General features: G+C 37.0%; 1 protein-coding gene across 2 annotated transcripts in view; it reads right to left on the bottom strand.

Annotated features, from left to right (window-relative positions):
- EVI5 (ecotropic viral integration site 5) overlaps nucleotides 1-24471 on the bottom strand; it is a 66818-nt gene that overhangs the window by 17371 nt on the left and 24976 nt on the right. For both annotated transcript variants that reach the window (XM_009872284.1, XM_009872283.1), the window contains 6 exons: nucleotides 22647-22781; nucleotides 20418-20558; nucleotides 19742-19900; nucleotides 18357-18503; nucleotides 16027-16122; nucleotides 4651-4746 (listed from right to left, as the gene is read on the bottom strand). In XM_009872284.1, coding sequence (XP_009870586.1) covers nucleotides 4651-4746; nucleotides 16027-16122; nucleotides 18357-18503; nucleotides 19742-19900; nucleotides 20418-20558; nucleotides 22647-22781 — 774 coding nt within the window. The remainder of the gene's footprint in view (nucleotides 1-4650; nucleotides 4747-16026; nucleotides 16123-18356; nucleotides 18504-19741; nucleotides 19901-20417; nucleotides 20559-22646; nucleotides 22782-24471) is intronic.

Genomic DNA, 24471 nt, shown 5'->3' on the forward strand with positions numbered 1-24471 from the left:
TTGCAACATCCAACAGGAAGCAGAGACAGCTGCTGTGTAATATATATAAAAACTGACTGCATGTGCAGAGGGGCAGTGCATGAAATGCAGAACTTCAGCAGTTTATAAATCATTTAATTCCACTCAGTTTGAATTAAAAGTAAGTGTCAAACTACAAAGAACCTTCCTTTTTTCCCCTGTATGTGATTTATGTTGAAATGAATAACTATTTCAAGATTTATCTTAGTCTGTTATTCTTAAAGCTTCAACTTTACTTAAGATAAGTAGAAAGTTTGCACTGTTACAAGTTTATTTTTTTCCATATACAGTAACTGCTTTACTTCAGTACTACCTACTGAAGCGGGATAGTCTCTTGAATAGTAAAAACATTTCAAGAAGTTGCTTTCACCCAACATTTGAGTGTCTAATCAAAAGCAACTTCCATGAGTACTACCACTCCTTGTGCAGCCTGAGAGGATGTATCCCATGGTACAAACGTCGCACTGCCTGTATTCTCATGTCACTTACGTTACATGAGTTAAGGCACATTAACCATAAAGTCAAGTAACAGAGTATAGTGCTCACCAGACCTTACTTCTCTTCTGCCAAACACAGGGCAACAAAGCTTCTGTACTTACTGACAAGAGTAATAAAGCTGCTTCGCAGAAGCAGCAGCCTGTCGAGGCTGCACAATGAAAAAACATTTTAGGTTAAAATTCTACTAAGCTAGATTGTCTAAGTTTAGTGCATATTAAAAGCTCTGAAAGAAGTTTACACCATGATTTCCTGTTTGTGACAATCCTCAAAATTTCAGGTTTTCACACTAGTTTCAGCCTTCAGCAACAAAGCGATAAGGCATAAGCATCTAACAGCTTTGCCGAATTAAACGACTCGGCTAATAAAGAGGAAGTGCAGCATTAAGTTGATACTAAATATACATAACTTGTCACAGGATTAGCTATTATCTAACTAGAAATACTGCAGCCTAAGTATCCTTTCATTATGCACCAGCTGTTCTTTGAATGCTGATATGTTGTGTAAAAAACTAAAGGATAGCTGTCAGTAACTTTCTAGGGAAGAAACATAAAAACAACTAATGTATATTTACTAAAGTTATAATTGGAAGTTAAAATTACTCATCTACATGTATCTGAACTCTGAGTGAAGTTACAGCTGCACTGAGGAATTTAAGTATGAATTCAACAGTTTATATAGTAATATAAATGATGTTCAATATTTCCCTTCTAACCCATTATTCAAGTTAGTGCAAAGAAAGAGCTGCACATGAGCTCAGCTAAGATGGTGAACACAGAGCACTAGTCTACCACACAAGTCTTGTTAAAATGTTCTCAAAGCTCCAAGTGTTGTCTGTTTGCTCTCCAGAAATGTTCATCAAATACGAGTTTAAGACCTGCTGTGAAGTGGTCAATATACAATTTAGCTTACCATACTGTAGAATCTACCGGTTAGGTATAAAAGGAATCAGTCAGGTATCTTGTTAGAACAAACCAAAAATCCAATACAGTAATAAGTATAAACAAAGCTTTTAAAACAATGAAATTAATAATCTGAAATTATACACCAAGTTCTTAGATGTAGGTGATTTAAGTTACCACATTGGAACAGGTGAGAAAAATACTTGAAATCTGAGGGTCAAACTTCCCTCCACTACAAAGTCAAGAGGTGCCACAGCAGCAGCCTCTTGCATTTGTGCTGTAGTAACACCCACCACCACCTCCTTCTGTGAATGGAGTTCAGTTTTAGACCCTGGCCAGTAATAGTCACCCTCTCTTTGCCCTTCTCTAGCGTTCCTCATTCGTGTTCCTCACCAGTGTTCTAGGCTTGCCCTAGGCTACTAGCCTGACTCTCAACACTGATGGAACAGTGGACTTTTCACTGGAACTCTGCAGTTAGTTTGGATCTTGCCGTTTCCGCATGTTGGTACCATTGCCATCTGATTGACCATACCACAGGATAGAATTAACATGTCCCTCCAGGTTCCACTGACACAGGAACATAGGCATTCAGTCCGACTGGGGGCCAAAGACAAGAAAGACAGAAGGTCAGAATATGGACTTAGTTTGAAGTTACTTAGATTCAGTATAGGGTTGGTTCATTAGTTTGTTCCATCCTTCAGATGGAGAACCTGCAATTCTTCTGTAAAAATGCAGTACTAGAGAGAGAGAAAAAGAAGTTCAATAAGTGGAATCAACATTAATGGCCATGCCAAGACATTTAATCATGTTTCACATGCAGCCATCCCACCCATACCTTAAATCATAACTTTTTGCATTAATTTATATCCCGTTTAAAGTTCCCCAATTACAGTGTATTAGACGGCAGCATGAAGTCACTGAGAACCTTGTCCCTTTACTAGTGCCTTTTACATGTTAACCATTTGGGAGATTGTGGTCAGCATATCACATATATCATCATCCTATCTTCAGGAAGATGGATTTGGAAATTTGTAACGTTTCTTTTAGCTTTTGCAGAAGTAGAATCAAAAAGCAGCTAGCCAAAAAGCAAAGAACGTGGTCATTACTGGAGCTACACCAGGAGACGCTTCAGTTGGTTTATTTAATTGGTATCAGCTAAACCATACTAATCTTATGATTTAGCAGGTTAGGGCAAATATTTTTGCCTCTTCCTATTTCCATTTTATACAGATTTTGCCGTTATAGAAAACACTGCAAAATTCTTTACTTAGCAGCTACGTTAATCCAAGATTAAATATTATTTATTAGCACCAACTTACCTATAAACACTACATATATTTCAGACTTAACCTTACATCATCTCAAAACCAGCCTAGTAGGTTATGCTCAAAATAAAGGATTATGCCTAAGTACTACTTTCCTTCCTATGTTTTTATTTAAAAACTATACAAATAGATGTGCAACAATAAGGTGAGAAAAAAAAGGAATCAAGAACTAGGCTTTAAGACGCTCTCTGTAAGGAAGCATGCAGAAATGCTGCCAAGATAGAACATGTCTACTACATACAGAATTTCTTCCTACTTCATCTATATATCCTAGAACAAGATACCTCATTCCTATAGTGTTTGCCTCATTTGGAAATTAAAAATTTAGCCACAACAAAGCACACATCTGAAAGGAGTGCTCTTCTGCATGGAAACACTCAAACTCTGCTACTGTTGAAAATTATGTTCTCCCTAGGTGTTATTTTCTTTCCATCAAATTGAAATGCTAATAAAGATCTGCCTAGACTTAATTGTTCAGGCATCACTGGTATTACTCAGAATTATCATTGTTCTGTGAGCTGATAAACCTCGTCTTCATTCTAACCTGTTCACGTTAACTTACACACGTACACAATTGTATGCCTTTGTGACAAGTGAGCTGCTCACAGACATACCATAAATGCTTTTATAGAGAAAATTTGCAACAGTTTTCCAACAGTGATTCTACTTTTCCTCCAAAGCAGTGGTTTCTTACCTTCAAAACCTACACAGAGCAGACAGAAAAGTCAGCACAGTGCCTTATTTATTTATAATGCAAAATATACAAAATATCTGGCTTTCTGGGAATTCTACAAGCAACTTACTTTCTCATAAGGAACAAAGTAGCTAGTCACAGTCCTTTAACAGAAAAAGCCAGGTTATTGATTTTTAAATTTGTTTTTAAAGTCAGCTTAATGATTGGTAAGGTGCTGGACTGATGGTCCTAAAGACTATCCTCCATCTATAGCACAGACAGCATTCCAAGATCCTCCACTATGTTCTAATTCTCAAAGGATTGGTCCTAAAAGGCTGAATCCACCGAGATTTATGAAAACACTACACTTAAGTAAAGGATATGTTTATTTAACAAAAGCAAAAAGGCAACAAGCAAATAATTAGGTTGTACTGCTCTACGATACTACAGTTTTAAGCAACACTGTCAGAGCTGTCTGTTAGAAGGCAGATGGAAAGAGAAGCAGGCTACAACGCAAAGATGACTGGACATTTTACACACAGTGCAGTATGAGGTAAAGACGTTTCTTCACGACGCAGGATAAGCTGAAATGAGCCAGTGAGCACAGCGGTTACATAAGCCACTTCGGTTTGAGGACCTTCTGATCTTTTTAACTAACAGAAAGTTACTACAACTATTAAAGCAAGGAAGTTTGAAGACAGAAATTTCATAGGTTGAAGGTTTTGGCAGTTTAAAACTTAAAAATCTGTTAACTGATATTAAGCAAGCATCCTTTTTCTTTTTAAGCAATCTCAATATACTACCACATAGAATTCATCCTCATAACAGCAAGCACCAAGAAAATCTACACAGGAACTTCTACCTGCACAAACGCAATTTAGTTTCTGACTAAATGAGCCTTAAAAGTTGTAACAAATAAAGATGTTAAAGGGCTTATTTTTACACACACAGCTCCAAATGCAGTGAAATACAATCAACTCATGAAATCAAGGAAAAAAACCAAGACAGAACATAAATGCAGGTCTCATTTCATGAAAATCCCACAGCTAAGCAAATTTTTCTTCTCCTACATCCCAAGATAATGTATGAGAGTTAGTTGTATTGTATTCATTTACAATATGGTACATTGGCAAAATCAGGTACTAAAGCTGTAATAACTATTAGATAGGCAAAATCTGCTGTAAATGAAGGACAGGACAAAAGGTGCAAGCAGAGACAGTAGTATTTTACCACTTACCTCGTGATGCAGCTCAGCTATTTGATCTTTCAGTTCTCTGATGTACTGGTTAGAATCAGATTTATTAAGCTGCCCTTGAATTTTTCCTTCTTCTTTCTGTTTTGGTTAAAAAAAAACCTTATTAAGATTATTTACAGATATACTATATTAAAAAAATTATTTTAACTGTTTGCATATTTTTGTCATGAACAGAAGCTATTCACATACACCATCCAGTACTTTTCCTAGTTGAAGTTACAGCAGGTGTCTAGGGGTGTCAGTAGGTCAGACCAAGCTGACGCTCTCAATTCTACCCACAGGACAGGCAGAATTCTATGAAGGTGTAGGAAGAATTAACAAAGCTTCACAGGTGGAATTCACATCCAATGAACATGAGGCTGCATATGCAATTTAGTAACACACCTCTACAAAATACTATCAATCTATGGAACATATCTTTGCATACATTATTTTCACTAATGTAAAGTTTTCATTTAGTAACAAGGAACTTCCCTTTGACTCCAAGTGACAAGTAAGCAAAACATGTTCTTTCCTTGCATTGTAGGACATGTGCTGCTAAACACTACATAGGACAAGCTTTTTTTTCTCCCCTAAAAAGAAGGTGTAGCATGTAAGATATTGTGGTATTTATTGCCTAGGAGTTCCAGAGAGCATAAGTGAAGAGAGGTATGTTCCCTAGCACCAATGCTACAAGAGGTAAAGAGAACAACTGACAAGTAAAAAACCACCAGAGATGAAGAGGAATCTGAAGTTTCCCTCATTTGACAGCCAAATGCAGCCTTTAAGTTTCAAGATGCTCAAAAAGGCGTCATCTGCAGTTGAATGCCTGCAGCACTAACTTTCAGTTTGTCTGAGAGAGACAAAGGGAGGGAGCCTGAACCAAACTTGGCACGTCAGAGATAAATAACCACCCGTCATGTAGAAGACAGCCCATGCCTTCAGTTTGCTACTAGTAAGTCATGTGCAGTCATGTTCTAGGTTTTTTTTGTTTTTTGTTTTGTTGTGAAGGTTTCTTCAGCTGAGTAATTTCTGAGGCAGTCACCAGCTCTAGAGGACAGAAACACGTTGATTTCATATAAATCTTTACCTTGACTGTAACTCATATACAACCAATATATTACAGAAATACAAATACAATGGGAATATCTGTTGTTTCTACCTGCAGCTCATTTTGTTGAAGTTCTAATTATATCTGAAGAAAGCAAACAGTTAATGTCAACAACAGGCAATTTTAAAGTCATTTGCAAACAAGAGTTTAAATGTCTCTCAGAATGAAAGGTGTCAACTGTTCTTCAAAATACAAGACAAAAAGCTTTAATGGAGAGGTTCTTTTAAAACATCCCTCTGAAATATCAACACCAGGACAGAACATGTGCCAGGACACTAGCAGGATGCAAAATATACCAGCTTCCAGACCCTTTGCTGCATGAGAATAACCTTGAGCACTGTCAGTGTTGGCAATCTAAAAGCAATTTCTCTGATTTCAGACTCTGTTATTCTTGCAGCAAGGTATGCATTACAATAATACTTTGAAAATGACTTTGTCATATTCACTGCTATTTCACAGAATCCACAACACGAAGGCACAAGATCCTTTCATGCCTTATTCCATACTGAACCTAGTTTCAAGTGCAACCTATCGCTAAAATTCACACACAAAGTTAACATTACTAATTATTCCTGTCCTAAAAGGTTAAAAAAATAATAAAAAAACCCAAACAAACCCATCTTCTCTCTTTACAAGGACAATTACTGCTATTGGAGAAACCAAAACAGAAACAACATAACCTACAGACTAAAACTAATGCGGCTTATATCTGCGTATGGAAGCTCTGTTACTGTCAGAAACTAACATTCCAGACAATGAGAATGACCTGATCTCTTGTGGCAGCAGGAACATATGAGAGAAATGCTTGTCCAAGTCCTTCCCCTTTTTTTGAAATGCTGACTTTTCCATTGAAGTCTCTTGTTCTATGGACTCCAAATTACTACGTAACCATACACTCTAGTATCAAAAAGCGAGAGTGAAGTTTTACCATAAATAGAAGGTAGGTGCCATAAGCCTTTTAAAATTAAAGCATAATAAAGAACTGAGCTTACTATTCAAACTATGTGCACAAGAGAACAAGAAACAGGCATTCCCAAGTTAATTCAGTATAAACTAACAGCAGAAGCAGTAACATTTACTGGCTTAAATTTGGCACTGCACAAACAGCTGACAGCCATTACGAGTACACCAGACAGAGTACACCATATTGGGTGTTCTATACATTCATTATATTTAAGTGGTTTTATGGTTACTTTTTATTTCATAAATAGCACTGTAAAACTAATGCAGATATCACAGAACAATTTAACATGTACATTTGACTCTGTCTCCAATCAGCTGGAGACAAACGTAGGACATAAGCCTGGCTTGCAAGATCTTTGTTATTAGTAAAGAAAAAAAATAAGTTTCAGTTTTCCTTTCAGAACAACAGATTTTGTAGAGCTGACAATTCACAAAAATGCATTTAGCACAAAAAAGGAACCCTGCTATGTCATTTCTGCAAGCACACTTTTCAAAGAAAAGTCATGCTGTAACTTCCTCTTGCAACATCCAACACGCTGGAGGTCAGAATCTGATCCTCTTAACTGGCTGCAACAGAAATCAGATATTTCTAGCTAACTAAATAAGCCCATGCTCTACAAGCTACAAAATCTGTCTACAGGGGGTAAATTGGAAGGATGACATGGAAGTTTTAGGATAAGGTATCAGCCTTCACAGCTGCTGTTCATCTGAGTAACAACTATAGTTTATTTAAATAAAAAATAAATGAAAATCAGAATCTAAGTTAATCAGGCCATTAATTTAGTTATTTAAGAGACATGTGTGCAGGTGTGGCAGCAAACCACTGGAAAACATGCAGGAGCTTGGCACTATAGCACTAAAATATTTTTTAATTCTTAGAAAAAATGATCTTATTTACAGAATACATAAACTGACAGCTGAAAGCTTACATATTTCAAACAAACCAGAACATTTATTTTATAAAAAGTAGTTTATCTGTCAGATTATGATCTGTTACCCAACATTCTTTAAAATTGTAAGAAATTGATTTCTCATCAATACATATAATTATTTCCATACAAGTACAAAATATTACCTTGATCTGAGAAGTTAGTTCACTTTCCAGTCACATTTCATATTTGCATTAACTCCAGATTACTTCCTAGCAGTTTCCAGCTTCTGATGAGCTGTTTGTTAATTAACGGCAAATTTTAATATGAGCAATATATTTGGTAGTAATATTCTTTAACATAGTTTCTCATTAGGACAGTCAAAAAGACTTTTTGCAAGAAAAAGTTCAACATGACAGTTCCCTTTAACATTGTCAGAAAGCAATATTAACAGCTTTCCATACTACTTATTGGTATCTGTCAAAGATAGAGTACTTTTTGCCCAGTATTCTGTAGTTCTAGATTTGCTTTTCAGCCTACCCTAAATTATACGACATGTTATCTATCACTTCCTAATTATAATAAAAACCTATTTCTTCTTGTTTTTATCAAGTGATCTTAATACCATCCTAGAGTCTCTTTTAAGGAGTATTGTCAGTGTGTGTGCATCTTGATAGTTAAAACCTCCACTTCTGCAAAAGAAACCATACGTTCTGCCCCCATGCAGGTTAGAGTTCTTCTTGTACATCCTATCAACACACAGGAAAACTGCACAAAGGATTTTATGTTCATGTTTCATTTAATAGCTTTATTTAAGAAAGCTCGAGCAGCTTCAGCTTGGATTTTTCCTTTCCAAATATAATACCATACTATATAGATGTAATTTCTAACTTGAGACTGATCTAGTCATGAGGCAACCGAGATTAGTATTACCATTTGTTTTTAGTTCAGAATCTGAATTAAACTTGGCTGAGAAACAGGTGGACAGGGAATTAGCTAGGTTGTAAGTAACATGAAAGTGAGACAGAAACTGAGTGAAGATGTAGCATGTGCTGAATGGAACTGAAACAAAGCTAATAACCTTAGACAATAACACTGATAGAATCTTGCAGATATCATCTTCAGCTCTCTATCTGCAGGATACAGCTGTTGCATTTATTTAGTTAGTTGAGGTACTGCAGGGCAACTGAAGATAATAATCTTTCAGGAATAACTGCTAGCCTTCTATCATTCCTTTGCTTCTCTGGAGATTCATGTTTCCCATTCTTCCTGTTCTACTGCTGCCATCCTTTATTTTGCTTTGAGGTGTTATAATCCTTCAAAATACCAGATTAATTTGTTTCTCCTAAGGATCCAACAGCATATGTTGAAAAAGTTTCTAGGCTCAAGCAGGAATAGATTAAGTTATCTGGCCTCAGCCACTTCAGCCTAAGAACCAGCTATTGGAGGTGGAAGCTCAGCTACTGAGATCAAATGATAACTTGAGTAGGGGAATAGAAGACTACTTGCCCAAAAGGACAGAAGCCTGCATTCTCCATGGTCCAATCTCAGGCAGCCAGGGAAGTCAGAATCCACATTCAGGACGTTCCTGATATCCTTCTTTCTTGTCAATGCTAATATTAATATTATTGCTACTTTCTTACCTCAAATGTTGAGCCATGCAAATGTAAGTAGTAAGGAACCTCAAGGAAAAAGGACATAAAACCTGTCTTCTGTAAAACCACCAAGGAAAAAAGGGAATTACTGCTCTGCTCAAGGACCTTCTATATTTTGTATCTGGCTTTAACTTCCAATTTGTGAAAAAAAAAATAAAAATCTAAAAATCTAAGGTTTCTGTTTCCATTAAAATACATTTTCATATGCTCTGGCTGTAAACCGGTCTGGCTTCCTCAGAATAGACCACACTTCTTCAGTCAGCAGGGACCTACAACAATCATCTAGTCCAATTGCCCAACCAATTCAGGGCTGACCAAGTTAAAACACGTTACTAAGGGCATTGTCCAAATGCCTCTTGGGGCACCAACCACCCCTCTAGGAAGCTTGTTCCAGTGTTTGGCCACCCTCTTGATAAAGAAGTGTTTCCTAATGTCCTGTTTAAACATCCCCTGGCACAGCTTTGAAACATTCCCAGGTGTCCTATCTCTGGACACCAGAGAGTAAAGCTCAGTGCCTCCCTTTCCACTTCCCCTCCTCAGGAAGCTATAGAGAGCAGTGAGGTCGCCCCTCAGCCTCCTCCTCTCCAGACTAGACAAGCCCAAAGTCCTTAGCTGCTCCTCAGAGGACTTTCCTTCCAGTCCTTTCACCAGCTTTGCTGCCCTTCTCCAGGCACATTCAAGTGTGGAGCCCATGACTGCACACTGTACTTAAGGTGAGGCTGCACCATAAATTACTAGACAGCCCCACTGACATAAGAAAAAACAAATTGCTTTCATGTAGCTTCAGTTAAGTTAACTGAATGCTTGCCATTGTGGCATTTACTTCAGCTGGAACCAGGCATTTCACTCTGCATTGGTTGTATACTTGCTCAAGTAATTTTGTACTTCTGAAGAAAATGCTCAGGTCAACTGTACTGGTGCAAAAGTGAATGTTAAGACTCCATTTAGGATTTACAAGCCTTTAAGGTATGAACATCACACCTTTTAAAAGCAAATAGCATAAGCAATTAGTAATTTTTCCATGTTGTTGTTTTCTTGTTTGGTTGTTTTGGGGTTTATTTAAATTTAATAATATACAGAGGATGTGGGTTGCTGGATTGGTTTTTTTGTTGTTGCTGCTCGTTTTGTGGTGTTTTTTTTTAAAAGGGAGCATTATTACAAAAAATCTGTGGTATTTGGGGAGGACACAACACAAAGAAGAATAGCTGGTCTCTAGGCAAATAACAGCCATTTAAAGCTTAAAATTAATATACAGTGAAAAAAACAGATAACATACCAATAAGGAAAGTGTGTGTATTATCAGAATAAGAAAATAATGAAAGCTAGCCAATTCTGGAATCTAGGAATTTTGTTTAAAAAGAAGAACTAGCAGTGTCGTATGCTAATGAATCTCTACATCCAGTTTCCTGGGGCACTGCTTCTGCATATTGGCACCACTGCAGTGCCTACCTCCTCTTCCTAGAAGGGTTTTTAGAAGCATACCAGTTGGTGTTACTTTGTAATTAAAGAACCATTGCCTCCATTCTGAAGGAATTGCACAGGCAGTGAAGCAAGAAATGAGTCCTACAAATAAAAAAAAATTAGCTGCTAAACCCGAACTCACTTAGGCCCCTTCAGTTTTGGAAGCTCTCATGTCTCTCATCCTACTCTGAAATACCAGAATGAAAGTACTTGCATGCATACTGAGAACACCTGAGAAGAAAATCAGTTCCCCACAAATTTGCTTCTTAGAACGAGGAAAACTTCTGCCCACTAGAAAGTATCAGTTAAGATTCATGTTTGTAGTATCAACCTTAAATTCTCTTTTGCCTGGCTTTGTAAAAGAAAATAAGCTTTTCAGTACCGTCAAAAGCAGCAGCAGCTAGTCTCAAGAAACACATCTGACACCTACTGAGAACTACAGAGCATATGAAGACCTTCCAAACTCAAATCAGCGCAGGATCAGGATGCACAGCTGGCAACACAAGAGCACACAGACGGACTGCCTCCAAGAGTGTTGATCTTAAATACCCAAAACCGTTACTTTATAGTACCTCCAAAACCTAAGTAGAGTTGTCTTCATAAAACAAAGTTTAAACAACCAACAAATTGCTGGAAACCTCCAGGAACACGCTGGAGACCTTAAGCCTGCTTTTGCTGCTCAATGGAGGTCTCAACCAAGTATAAGATACAGAAGTTCAATGTAATCAAACTTCAGTTGCAGGTGTTTCATCCCAAGAGGAACACAAGCATAGAGTTTTCTAAACCACTCTTGGTCACATCAGAATAAGAAAAGAATCACACAACAGCAAGAAAATAAGCTATTTCAAATAGTAAGAAAGCATCTAGGGTTGTTTTCACTTTAATAGCTGTGAACCAATGGTTTCATACACAGCCAAAATCTAGACACACCAGACAGTTGCAGTTCCTCAGATAACAGTGTGTCATCTTTACTAAAAACGTCTAGAGGGTAGGACATTTCCTTAACACCCTTAGTTTGATCTTTTCTGGCTTAGAAATATTTACTTGGTACAATCTGCCTCCGCCTCTTCTCAGAGCAGGCTTTTAAATTCTTACTCTGTGGCAAAAGACACCGCATTAAAAATGTAAATTAAGTTTATTCAGAAGGGTAAATGTGGTAACTAGTGTCCTTTCAGTGACTTTACAGTGACTCATTCTAGACTTTCAAAAAACACATCACTAACATCACACACCACTATTGATAAGAGTTTCAAAAAAAAAGTTTCCTGTAATTTTAAAAGATGGAAACAATTTCTTTACTCAACAGTCAGTACCTAGAAAAGCTATTAAACAGAGGTCATAGAAAGGCTTCATTCTAACGAAATAGCGCTGTAAGTTTAAACTGTGGGGGAGAGAACTAGCACAATCATGGCTTTCCTTTCCAGTTGTTCTCAAAGCAGCCTTGACATTGTTAGAGATAGAGTAGATATGACAAAATTCTCTGAATCTGCCAGGAAACACATCAGGAGGAAGCAATGTTACCACGTCCAGATCAACCAAATGAAGAGAAGAACGGATTCTTAGATAGGTTTTGCTTTAAGATTATGCAGACATAAAAACAGTTTTCTATATTACAAATGTGCTGCTCTGTATCTCCCCAACCAAAACCAGCCATAGATAATTTTAAGAGGATGCTACAAGTCACCAGCCTGAATAGAAACAGAGGGAGAGGGATTAAGCTGTAGAGCAGAGAGACTGCAGCTTCCTCAGTCTGCCTCCACTTTCACTGGCCAAGCACTCCTTAGCCAAGCCAGCTGATTGACTCTAGCTTGTAGCTGATTTAACCTTGCTGAATTTCTCTAAAGCCTCCTTTTCTCTCATTTAATTGCATTCCTTCAACTACTGCAGGGAAAGGATGGTTCTGTTTGTTGGGCTTTTTTTTTTTAAAAAAAAAGCAAAACAAAACAAACACAACACCTAGCGACCAACAGGCCTGCCCATATGCAATCAGAAGGAACACTTGTTATTAGACAAAAAGCGTAGCGAAGATTTGTAGACTTTTCTTGGCAGCTTGAAGAAATCACACACAAGCCAAAACCAATAGGGTTGTAAAGGCTAATATTAGGAATTAAAAGCATTGAATAGTTGCAGTTTGAAGCTATCAGACCAGTTCAGCTGAAAACAAGAAAGACTAATTCCCTGAGGAAATAAACCTGAGGTTTTGCTGATTTGACTATAAAGGGAGGCAACATTCATTCTTTAGCCCTAGCTCCCTACATCTTATAAAAAGATGGGACAAAAGGGATCAGAAAGTGCGTTTAGCTTGGCCAGAACAAGTCATTTAGTTATATGATGTGAACCTCTAACCTTTGTGAGAATGTAGAACATATATTCAAGAGAACAGCTTCTCCCCAATGTGAAGGTACAAAAACCCAGCAGCCCAGCCATTCAAAAATCCATCCTGTCCAAAGTCCAGAAACCTGCTAAATATTTCCAAGTCCTATGTGCTTCCTAAGGGTTTTGCCATCTGAATTGGCAAGTGAGAGAAAAATAAGGCTAGGATAGAGGAGAAAACAAAAGCACTTGTCATTTCTGCTAAGGAATGACTCATACGTTTATTTTGTTTAAGAATATCCATCATGTATTGGACTTGCTTGCACTTCAATGTGCTTACACAAAAGTTTCAAAGACTAGCATCAGGGTCTGAATGCCTGACCAAGGTAAGATGGCATTCAGAATACACAAAAACACTTCCAAACATCATAATAAACTGACATCTTGCTGCAGAATTACATCTATTATTAGAGTTCTGTCTCCTCCTCCTTCTCTGTCATTATTACTAATCAAAACTAAGAGCGACCCAGAAACTGTGATTTAAATCTAGCATTGTGTGTGTAACGTCAGATAAGTTCTGGTGTGGGAGTAGTGATACTCTGCTTTACAAATTTAACACCAGTGTCTTGCACTACACCTACACATTAAAAAGAAAACATTTAAAAGAAAAACTCACAATTTAGGTTAAGCATTGCGATGGACCATGTGTACATGGCACTGAATCCCTAGAGCTTCTTAGAAAAGCACCACCCCCCTCAAAAAAACGAAGGTTACGTGGTAAATTAACTTCCTCCCTTCATCTTTATCAGCTTTGAAACAATATGACAAGCATACCTACTTGTGATGCTCTGTATTAAAAGCACAATTACTTTGAGACTGACACCTATGCTCCAAGAAGGGCTAAAGGTAGTTACGGTATTACATACTGCACTTCAGGTTATTAAGGCAAGTCCCTATTAAAAGATACTCTGCACCCCACACCAGGTCACAGTAATTCCAGTGACAAGCTGAACGGAAGATAGAATGAGGCAGCTCATTGGAGAAACCAATGAGGAAGAGGTTATCTAGATTTTCCATTTCCTTAAAAAGCAGCTTTTGTTTAAGCTCTGTTACCAGTCGCATGTTTTATAGTTTATAAGCTTTGGGAGCTAAGGCTTTCTAACCCCACTATTACTTTTTTTTGGTGCAGGTGTTTCATAGACCTTTGAGCATGAGTACCCAAAAAGGAAGTTTTGATCATAAGTTTCATATCTGCTGACGAAACACACTGGGCAAAAAAATATCTATTTGGGATACAGGTTTCCCAAATTTCTATTGGGAAAAGGAAGGAGAGATGCTGTGGATGAACAACTGAGCATGAGACAGTGCAGTAACATGAAAAACAGAGACAGTGTAATCTTTGGATGTATTAGCCAGTCATGAAACAGTTCACATTCCTGCACTTGTCTACCTGTCTCAACACAAGGTACTATAAAAATCTGCATGTAAGTCTGGCACCCACAGCTTGAGTAGAAATAGGGAAAGGGAATAGGAGAGGGCTATGAAAATAAGATGATTGAGCACTGATGATTTGATCAAAGAACAGAAAACCAGTCAGATATACCTATATTTAAAAACAAACGCAATTCTAATTGTGTGACAGCTATTAGAGAATATAATGGATCATTATGGGATTCACCATTTCTTCATTTCATAAAGTCAAGAGTAGAGTACTTTTTGGGTATCGGTCAAATAATGGAAGCAAGACAGCATTTAAAGTCTGTGCTGAAATAAAAATAATGCAAAGTGAGTACTGGTCTCTTACCTACAAAATCATATTGTCTGAAATAACCTTTCAACTTTCTTTTTTTTTTTTTTTGGTAAAATACTAACACATGGGTAAGAGATTGACCTGATCTCAGCTACTCTCGTTATCTTACTAGATGATAAATGATTCATACACAACACTTACTGTACTTATCTAAGCATTTCTGATGTACTGATCACAACATTATCTAAGCATTATGCGATTGAAAGAAATGATTGCTTTATCTTCTAATAAATTTAGTGCCTGCTGCAGTAGAGGAAAAATATTCAAAGTGAAAATTCTTTAGGCGAGCTCCATTAACTTTATTGTACATTACTTACATGAAGAGAAAGATGCAAGTAGTTGAGAAATCATAGGGAAAAGACAGCTTTGACACAGTACAGCAGAATCACCACTTTAAAGCAAAGATTTCAGAAAGATGACAGAAGACTAGCAATACTAGTTTTAAGAGAAAATAAACTAGAGAGTAACTAGCTTGTAACTTAGGAATAACCACCAAGAAAACATCTTCAGAATTCATGTAAGACAACAGTATGTGAGCATAGGAAGGACTATAGCAAAACATCATGATTTCTCAAAGCCAAGACAATATAAAGAACAGTCAACTGTTTCTCTCATCAAGGAAGGTGTGAGTACATGGAACACTGAAAGCTCCAAAAGGAAATGAAAGCATAAGGAACAACACAGAGGCCAAAGGATGTATCTTCACATCTTACAGTCCTGTGGTAGCATTAAATAACATTTCTGGTTTCAAGATTTACATAAAAGGAGTAAGCGTTTTACAACAAATCCTGCTATACTGGTCACAGTAGAAGAGTGAGTACAGAAGAGAGCAGTTGCTGTAATCAAAACGTGTGCTGCCTTTTTTTTTTTTTTTGACAGAGGATGCTTTCAATCTCATCTATTAATTGGTAAATATTACCAATTACGAGACAAAAACCAAATACATAAGTCAGAGGATAAGAGTATTGCCTGTAGCACAGTGCTTGTACAGAAGCAATTATTAACAGCTCTCAAGTATGCCCATAACACAGATTTAAGGCCCTTGTTTATAAAGGAGGCACAGCCAGCAATATAGCATTATCCTGCTTTGCAAAGCAGTGCCTTGTCTTCTCAGTAGGTTAGTAAGAAAAGAAAGGGGAGGAAGAAAAATATACAAAGTACAAAAAGTAATCAGTATGTAATGCCATCACTTGTTACCTGGATTTCTAATTCAGCAATATGCTGTTGGAGTTCAGCCACAGCTGCAATGCGGTCTGCCTCACGGAGCCGTACTGCCATCACTTCTTCTTTACTCTGAAAGAAGTAACAGACTGGATTTAACAAATAATAGCTGTTTCAGTTGATTAAAGACTGTGCCCTGCTTTTACCCAAAATCACCTAAGAAGAGAAAATTAATACACTGCTGTGTGAAATATCATACCTATTGAAGCATATTCTAAAGAACCCAAACAATTTCAACCCATGGAACTGTGTAATCATATAATATATATTTAAACTATAATAATCTTTTAAAAAAGTGTATAGCTTTGAAAATACGCTGTTATCAATTTCAGGTCCAGAAGACAGCTGTCTTGTGTTCCAGAAATGTTATGTTGTAAATTAAGAAAAAAATTATCAACACACACACACAAAAAATATCAGCCCATATCACCTTTTGACTTTAAAAAGAGACAGCAAAGCTGCAGAACAGTTCTTTCATCATTCCCTTTGTCTAAAAAAAAATAAATTAAAAACAAAAAACCACACAAAAGCACAGATATTCTCAACCTCATTTAAGTCCAGCTATCTTAGGCACAGTATATAAGGATTTGTAAGGCAGTTTAGAATAAAATTCTAATGCCTATAGACTCTAAGTTAATTTTAACCTTTAAGATTGTCTTTAAATCATAGACAATTTGAGTTTGGTCAAGAGAAAAAGATACTTCCTGTTTCTGTCTTATGAGGAAAGTCCTCAAGAATTCAGAGCACAAAACAATACTATATTGTCATCAGCTTGGTACAACCATAGAGAGAAAACGGTGATAGATATTAAGTGAGCAATACCTTCAGCTGGAGCACGTACAATTCTGAGGAAGACAGACTAGGCTCAGGTACATCTACTTTTACAGCAGACGAGTGTAACTCCACAAACTGTAGTTACAGTAAATCAGTTCTAGTATTTCAGTTATTTTAATGTGTGCTTGAAACTGACAGTACTTAACTGCCGTTCACTAGACAGTTTGACTGACTTGAGAACTGTGGTATTAGAGCAAACCCATGCATGTTAATAAGAATGTCATTTTATCTCCAGGCTAAGTGACAATGACAAACCCATCAAACTACACTTTGAATTCATACTACCCAGAGAAGCCCTTGGTGGAAATAGCAGCTAATGCAGTCTTTGGGGTATGCACTGTGTTAAAAGCAAAATGCATATATATTGGATAAAACTCAAAACCAAAACACTCCACCAATAACAGCATTCTGTACAAATGAGAATAGAAATAAGCAATGCACATAAAAAAGGTTTGGTTACGTTAAAGACAAGACTAAGATGTGATCATGAACAACAAGTTATATACCAGCATCGCTCTCAAATTGCCAATTCACAATCACAGTTTAATAAACAGTATTTTGATTATTCATCTTGTATTACAGTACTATTTTTAACACACTAGTAAGTATCCTATTTAGAAATTACTGACTGTTCAGCACTAGCTCATTTCACAAAAGACTATTCATGTATCTTCTGGAAATAAGATTTAAGTAAAAAGTTGTTTTCATGTCTCTAGCAAACAATTTCTTAACTATAGTGATGTTTCAACTAACATCGCCCTTTTTTGAAGTAAGTTTCAACAGCAATTGCAGGAAAATTCTTATTTCACAAAACTGTGTAATAGTTATCCTTTATTTCTTGTTCATATTACATATGGACAAGTTTGACAAGTTCTTAATAAACGATTATGGATTTAGTTAGAGTCAGTTAATTAAATCCGAGATTCAAAAATCAGATCAGGCTCTTCTGTGCACTGACAGCAATAAGAATAAATCTCTTGGCCAGTGTTTCTGGGCTGAACCCTTAAAGTCTTGTTACTATTATGCAATGACTACTGCAGAACTCCCTTCTGTAGAACTCTCCATTCAGATACTATTTTTATTGTCTTTTCTTGAACCTAAATTAATTCTACAGTAATAGTCAGGGTTGCAGTAACAAGCCTCTTCTCTCACTAAATACAATCAGAGCACATAGCGATCAAAATCTGTTGTGTAAGAGTCTTTTTATGTATCATGCACGGACACTTATGAGTAGAATGACTTTTTAGAGTAAAAGTTTATCTTTGTGGGACCATAAAGAAGGAGCTCTGTCAAAACTTCAAGTGATTTTTGTGAGATCATAAATTCAACATGACACTGTCAAATCAGCAGAAAAAAGTTCTGGTTTTGTGATTTCTCCTTCTCAATTAAGACATAATTTTATCTAACAATAGCAAACAAGACTATAAAGTACATACACATTAACACACAAGTAGTCTATTCACGATGTTTACCTTGCATTCAATCTCTGCTTGTCTACGTTTTGCTTCATTCAACTGAGCAAGAAGTCCTTTGTTCTGTGCAGAAAGATACTGTACCTTCCCCTGTAGGTTGGTAACCTCTTGCTCTGCTCTTCGTAAGTGGTTACTATTGATCTGATTCTGAAATTTACAACAAAAAAAAATATATATATATACACACATATGAAGCTGTGCTCAGACCAGTACATAATCAAGAGTCAATGTATTTCTGCAAATGACAGCTAAACAGCATAAGCGTATACAAAGACTCGATGCATAATGCTGAAGTGAGAACTTGTGACTTTAATACATGTAATCCAGACAGCAGGATACTTACGCCCCCTACTGACTAAAATACAGGGATGGCAAAAAGTAAAAGCACACAACAATATTTTTAACACTTCAATGAAAAATTTAGAAGGCAAGGCAAGACGAAACTTTCACTCAGTTGGCACAGAAAAAGCGGTGCCTCTGTTAGAAATAAGCCACCATGCGCCTTGCAGCTAAGCTCATGTCTCTTCAGTACACATCCCTACATGCTCTCCTGGTTCTGGGATCTCCGAAGCTGGTCGAGTAAAGTTTTTGGGTTTTAGCCCTTTGAATGCACAGGTCTCCTTCAAGTAACAGTTATATTTAGCAGGCATTTCATAGGAAGATTTCTCAAAAGCCTGATAAATCCTTCTTAATCAACAGCACATTGTGCTTATTGATTCAGTTGAAAGTTCACTAATATGAACTGACCAACTTTAGTGCACTTTCATTTCAGATTTGCTTGCTTAATAACAACTTATTCCCTAGTTACACAAAAAAAGATCTTGGCCAGTAAGTTACTTTTGTCTTGTCTGCACAAATCTCAGCAATGGTGAATCATGCTTTTTCTTCCTGGCACACGAAAAAGTAAAGCTTCTGCTAAAAAACCTGAAAACATGCAGCTGTTTTGTTGAGACGCCACAGGTTAGTGACCAGATTCATGATCTCAGCAGATAATCTAGTATAGGCAATTCCACCAAAAGAAAGAAAAACCTGTCAGTTAAAGAATTAGAATTACTATTATCAGAATCATCAGTTAGGTTCATGAAATTTAACACCTTAACGATACTTCTATTGTTACATCGGTTACAATTTAATTTAAGGTTCACCTACATCCTCAGAGTCTACCAACTGGTCCAAAAGAGAAATTCAGAAAGCTTAGGACTAAAGAAAAGATATTAAAGTAAGTTGGACTGTATATGCACTAGATTCTCCCTCCCAGTTTAACAGCATTAAGAAAGCACATGTCATGCCTATAGATAGTAAAAATCATCATTGTGTATCTATCATTTGACACTAATTTGCCAGCATTCTGCTCACTTCACACATACTAGTGTTCAACAACATACCTGGGTTTCCATCTCTAGCATTCTTTGCTTGGTCTCTTTCAGTTCTGCCTGAGTTTCGGCCTCTCTCAATCGGACTGTCATCAGCTCATCCTGGAGCTCATTCACTGTGTTTTTTCTGGGAGGATCTTTCCATCTTCCAGTAGTACGAGCTAGGTGACGCTAAACAAAAAAAAGAAAAAGGCATGCCATTGCTGATGATGCCTGATCTTTCCCAGTGTTCCCTTATTTCATAAGGTCTCAGAGTTACAAGGGAACAAGTTACTACAGTGCTTCCATTCATCCCAAAAACTAGAAACCCATGGAAAACTTACTGCTTTTAAGAGTAAACAATTTAGAAACTGAGGACAGTAATTTCCAACTGCAGTCACTAAATGATAAGTATATCTTGAGACTTTTGCCCATTTCTAGCCCTTATTAACATTTAGTGAAGGTTGAGTACTGATCAGGTACTTATTTCTACCAGAATGATTAGCTGCTAGCACAGGCTTTTTGCCCTTTTTAATAACAAGGGATTGTCTTCTAGCATACTTTTGAAGTAAAATTTCTTGTGGCAGCTGCATTTGAAGATTTTTCTCACCTCAGCAGCTTCATCTGCAATCAGTAGTTTCTACTTGATCTATACAACTCAAGATTTCTTAGTCTTGCATCATTCATTGAAAATGATTGCTACCCATACCTGCCAGTGTTCCTCCAAATCCTTGACTTGCTGCCTTAGTTCTTTGAGACCCATCAGAGCTTCCGCTTCTCTTAATTTTACTGCAATCAGTTCTTCTTGTAGTCTAGCAACATTTTCCTCATCAGGGAGAGAACTGTTTCTCTGCAACAAGGACCATCCTCTTAAACACATACTTGAGTAAAATTGTGCTTAGTGAGACCCACTCCAAGAATACAGACATGGAATGATAACTCTTCTTAAGAAAATTTCCTTAATTATATAGCCTTTGCAAAAGGAAACCCCTCAAAAAAGTTCTTCAGTATAGCAAGTGTGTATTTCAACTGCCAACTACAGAAGTAGAATTGAAAAGGTAGTTTTAGGGATTCTGACTTCAGATTTCCCCAGACAGTATCCCTAACAAAGCATTATTTATGCTATTTTGCATACATAACAATATGGAGAGAAATTTTAAAGATTTTGAGATGGCTGATAAAAGGAAAGCAAAAGAACTGAAATTAGACCTTTAGAGTTATAACTTCTATTTAGACTTACAGGAAAAGTAATAGAAATTTTTTGGGGGAAGTAGGTCATTTGTCTTTGAAAAGGAAAAAAGATATGTTGACAAAGCAACCATTCATTAATGTTTTTTTTTAAAACAACAACCAGTCAAGAAAAGGTCTTACAGATGAAAGCACATGGATGCTTACAAACACACATGAGGAACAAGTAGACAGACTATAGAAAGCTGAACAGAAAACAGGAAAACACATGGCAGGAATGACTTGGAAAAGTAAAACAGTGATGAAAGCATAATAATGGAAGTCTGAGAAGACGACAATGGGGAAGAAAAAGGACAGAGTCTGCCTAAATACAATATTCCTACATCGAATCGTTGGTCACCAAATACTCAAAGTCGAACTGTGACAGTAATTTTCAGCAAAATCAAGTATATTTGTAGATATGTAACACTGTGATAGCTGACATGTTTACTTGAGAGCTGAGAGTACACTATTAACATAAACACAGCACAACAGCCATTAATTAGCATCTCCATGTCTGAAAATCATGGGATCCAAATACTGGCAGTTACAGGAAGTGATAGGGTGTATCTCAGTGTTTACTTCACTGTCAGTATAGCCGTGCAAGTCCTGGGTTACTGAGCGGAATTTTTCTCAGATTTCATGACACATCGCTAGCAGCAGTAAAGAGCTGTAGGAACTGGAGGGATTTCAGTCACTTTCTCACATGCCTAAGTTCATTACGACTGGAATACTACTGTACATCTGAGTGTGTCTGGTGCACTGGAATTTCCCACACTGCTCCAGGTTTTCTTTACATTTAACTTTTCAGTGTATGCTATCTCCATGTTGATGAAGGTTAAGTAAAGAAGTAGTCTCTTTTTGAACTTTGAACAACACCTTAGATCCTGAATTCTTAACAATGTTTAGTTCAGTGAAACTACCACACTGCTAGCCTATTATACTCCCATCAAGCCTCTCAGTTAATGAAAAAAGTAAACTATTGACTCCAGGGGGTTAACTGAATTAGTTAGCAAGTTCTAGCCATGTTTCTGAGCATACAGGTCTTAGTTTTCCATGAAGAAGCAATTTCCAAAGCCAGTACAACAGGATCTGAAAAGCATACTTTGTGTTACATCAATTAGTGAGGTTTATCTTTCCTCTTTTTTTCCCCTATTTTATTTCGCAGTTTTTCTTCAAAGAAAGGTAAATATTTGACAGTGTGTTTGAGCACAGCTTGAATTCTGGCAGTCAGTAAGTTACAAGCCAGGATGACATCTAAAAAGCAGCAGAGGTTTTGATACCAAACAGTGAAGGCATTTTTTCTGCACCCACAATGAGACCAAGTGGGAGACATTCCAGAACTCAAGACCTGGGAATAGTAATGCTCCGTTCCCAAACGATTTAGTTTCACATCACCTCAGTGTTCACCCTCAGCCTACCGTTGCAGGATATAATTTTGAAACAACTCATGTTAATGTAAAGACTCCACCAAACTCCAAGTTTTCCACTGCAGCAGGCTTCAAGAACAAGAGAAAAGTGATCTGTTATTCACAAACCTTTCCTAATGCAAAGAGATTTGAAGTTTTTTTGCTACAGTAACTTCAGGTTTGAAAAGCATCTTGTAATCACGAAGAGGAAAGATTCCAGTGCATAGTTAATACAAAGAACTATAGGGACCTGCATTGTGTTTCTAGTGCTCTTTTATAGAGAAGGTCCTGGTTTTATTTACCTTTTCCATCTCTAGAACTTTATCTTGCATCTCCTTCAGGGCACAATGGGATTCTGCTTCACTCAGCCTGGCTTGGACCAGCTCTTTTTCCAGCTGTAGCACAAAGTCTTCACTGTATCGTGAACTGCATTTATGCTACAAAGTTTGCAGAAATACATTTAGTATGAAGCACAAATGATTTGAAAGGGGTTTTATATACCAGATTCGGAGTGAAAAGTACAGTCAAAAGCTTAACATTAGGAACACTAGCTTAAGATCAACAGAAGTGCTTACCTTATGTTAACATGTCCATCCAGACTGCTAACAGTACGAACCCTAGTTCTGCACCTCTCAAACAACTGCACCTTTGCACGGTGCAAGACCAAGCAGAGACCCCCATTGGTAGTGATGAGCAACAACTCACACTTTGCTCTGTTACCCAAAATGAGAAATTCTCAAAGGATCTGTGATTATTTTGTGATATGCAGAAAAAGATGCTTAGGAAGGACTAGCTCATTACAAAGTTAATACAAGTATCTCTCTTGATCCCTACTCACTTAAACCTGAAATCAACAGAAGCCTTCCATAACCTTGAATTTAAAACAAAGCCAATGTATGCTTCAACACACAATCACTTTGGTTTACCCCTTTCTTCCGCTCCAACCCTTGGCACTACACATATTCCTTCTGAGATTATCTTCTAGGGCAGGCCCTGTGGATTTCCATGAAAAATCTAGGCACAAGTAGCAGTACACCCCCTCCTAGACAAATCACATTGGCCCAAACTGTAAAGACATTTGCTTCTTTCCATACCAGACTTATTCCAAGACTATCCCAAGCCAGCTCTGCACACCCAAATAATAAGACTGCAGTTCAGAACTTAAGGTCACCCTTTCTAAACTGCAGAGAGAAAGAAAAAAATAACACACTTCTGCTCAAGTAGCTTGATTCACCATTATCTTATTTCTTGCCTGCTGATTGGCTGGAATTAAAAGCAAGATCTATCCTTTCACTTGCTAAAGCACAATTGCAGGAAAATTGCATCTTTCAGATACATCTAACTGAATTCATGTCAAGTATTCATATTCAAAAGCCCCACTTTTCTTCTCCAGTCAATAGCTTCAAAATATATTTTATATCTTTCTTGGATCACTTCAAATTTCTTGAGATTCACCACAAATTGTCAGACTTGCTTGACAAGCCACGCCATCTTAAACCAGCATTTAAATTTCTGGTTTAGGAAAAAGTGAAAAAAATGAGGTGCTGAAATGCCCACAGCATAGTTGCCTGACAGTTGTGCATACACAGTTACCCTGAAAACTAAGTTTAAAGGGAGATGATTTAACACATCTTTGGTGTCATTAACTACATTTTGAAGAACAAATACTACACTTGGATTCATAGATAAAGTTCTACTCAATTAGCAAGGTAACTTTAAAATCTATAGAGTATTCATTACATGAACTTTTTCTTTATTGTATGTTTGTATTAAACAATTTAGTTACCTGCATCTAAACACAGTTCACAACATCAACAGAAAAGCCTTCAGGTCCATATGCTTCTATAAGGGTACGACATTCCCTGACCTTTAACGCACAAACTGAAGGCAAACAGGACCAAGCAAGGATTTAACATGTAACTATGTGGTCACGGAAATGTTTTTTGTTTATTTTTACACTTCTGCATGCCAACTAAGCCTTCCATCATGACTTACAGTACAAACTAAACTCAAAAATCTACACTAACTAACCTTAGTGTTACGATTTATTGTACTTACATATATGTCTACAGGGAGCTACAACAGAGGGGATGCATACAAATCATTAAAAGGTAAATACAGCTCATG

This window comes from Apaloderma vittatum, unplaced genomic scaffold, assembly GCF_000703405.1.
Source record: "Apaloderma vittatum isolate BGI_N311 unplaced genomic scaffold, ASM70340v1 scaffold30816, whole genome shotgun sequence".
Lineage (NCBI taxonomy): Eukaryota > Metazoa > Chordata > Aves > Trogoniformes > Trogonidae > Apaloderma > Apaloderma vittatum.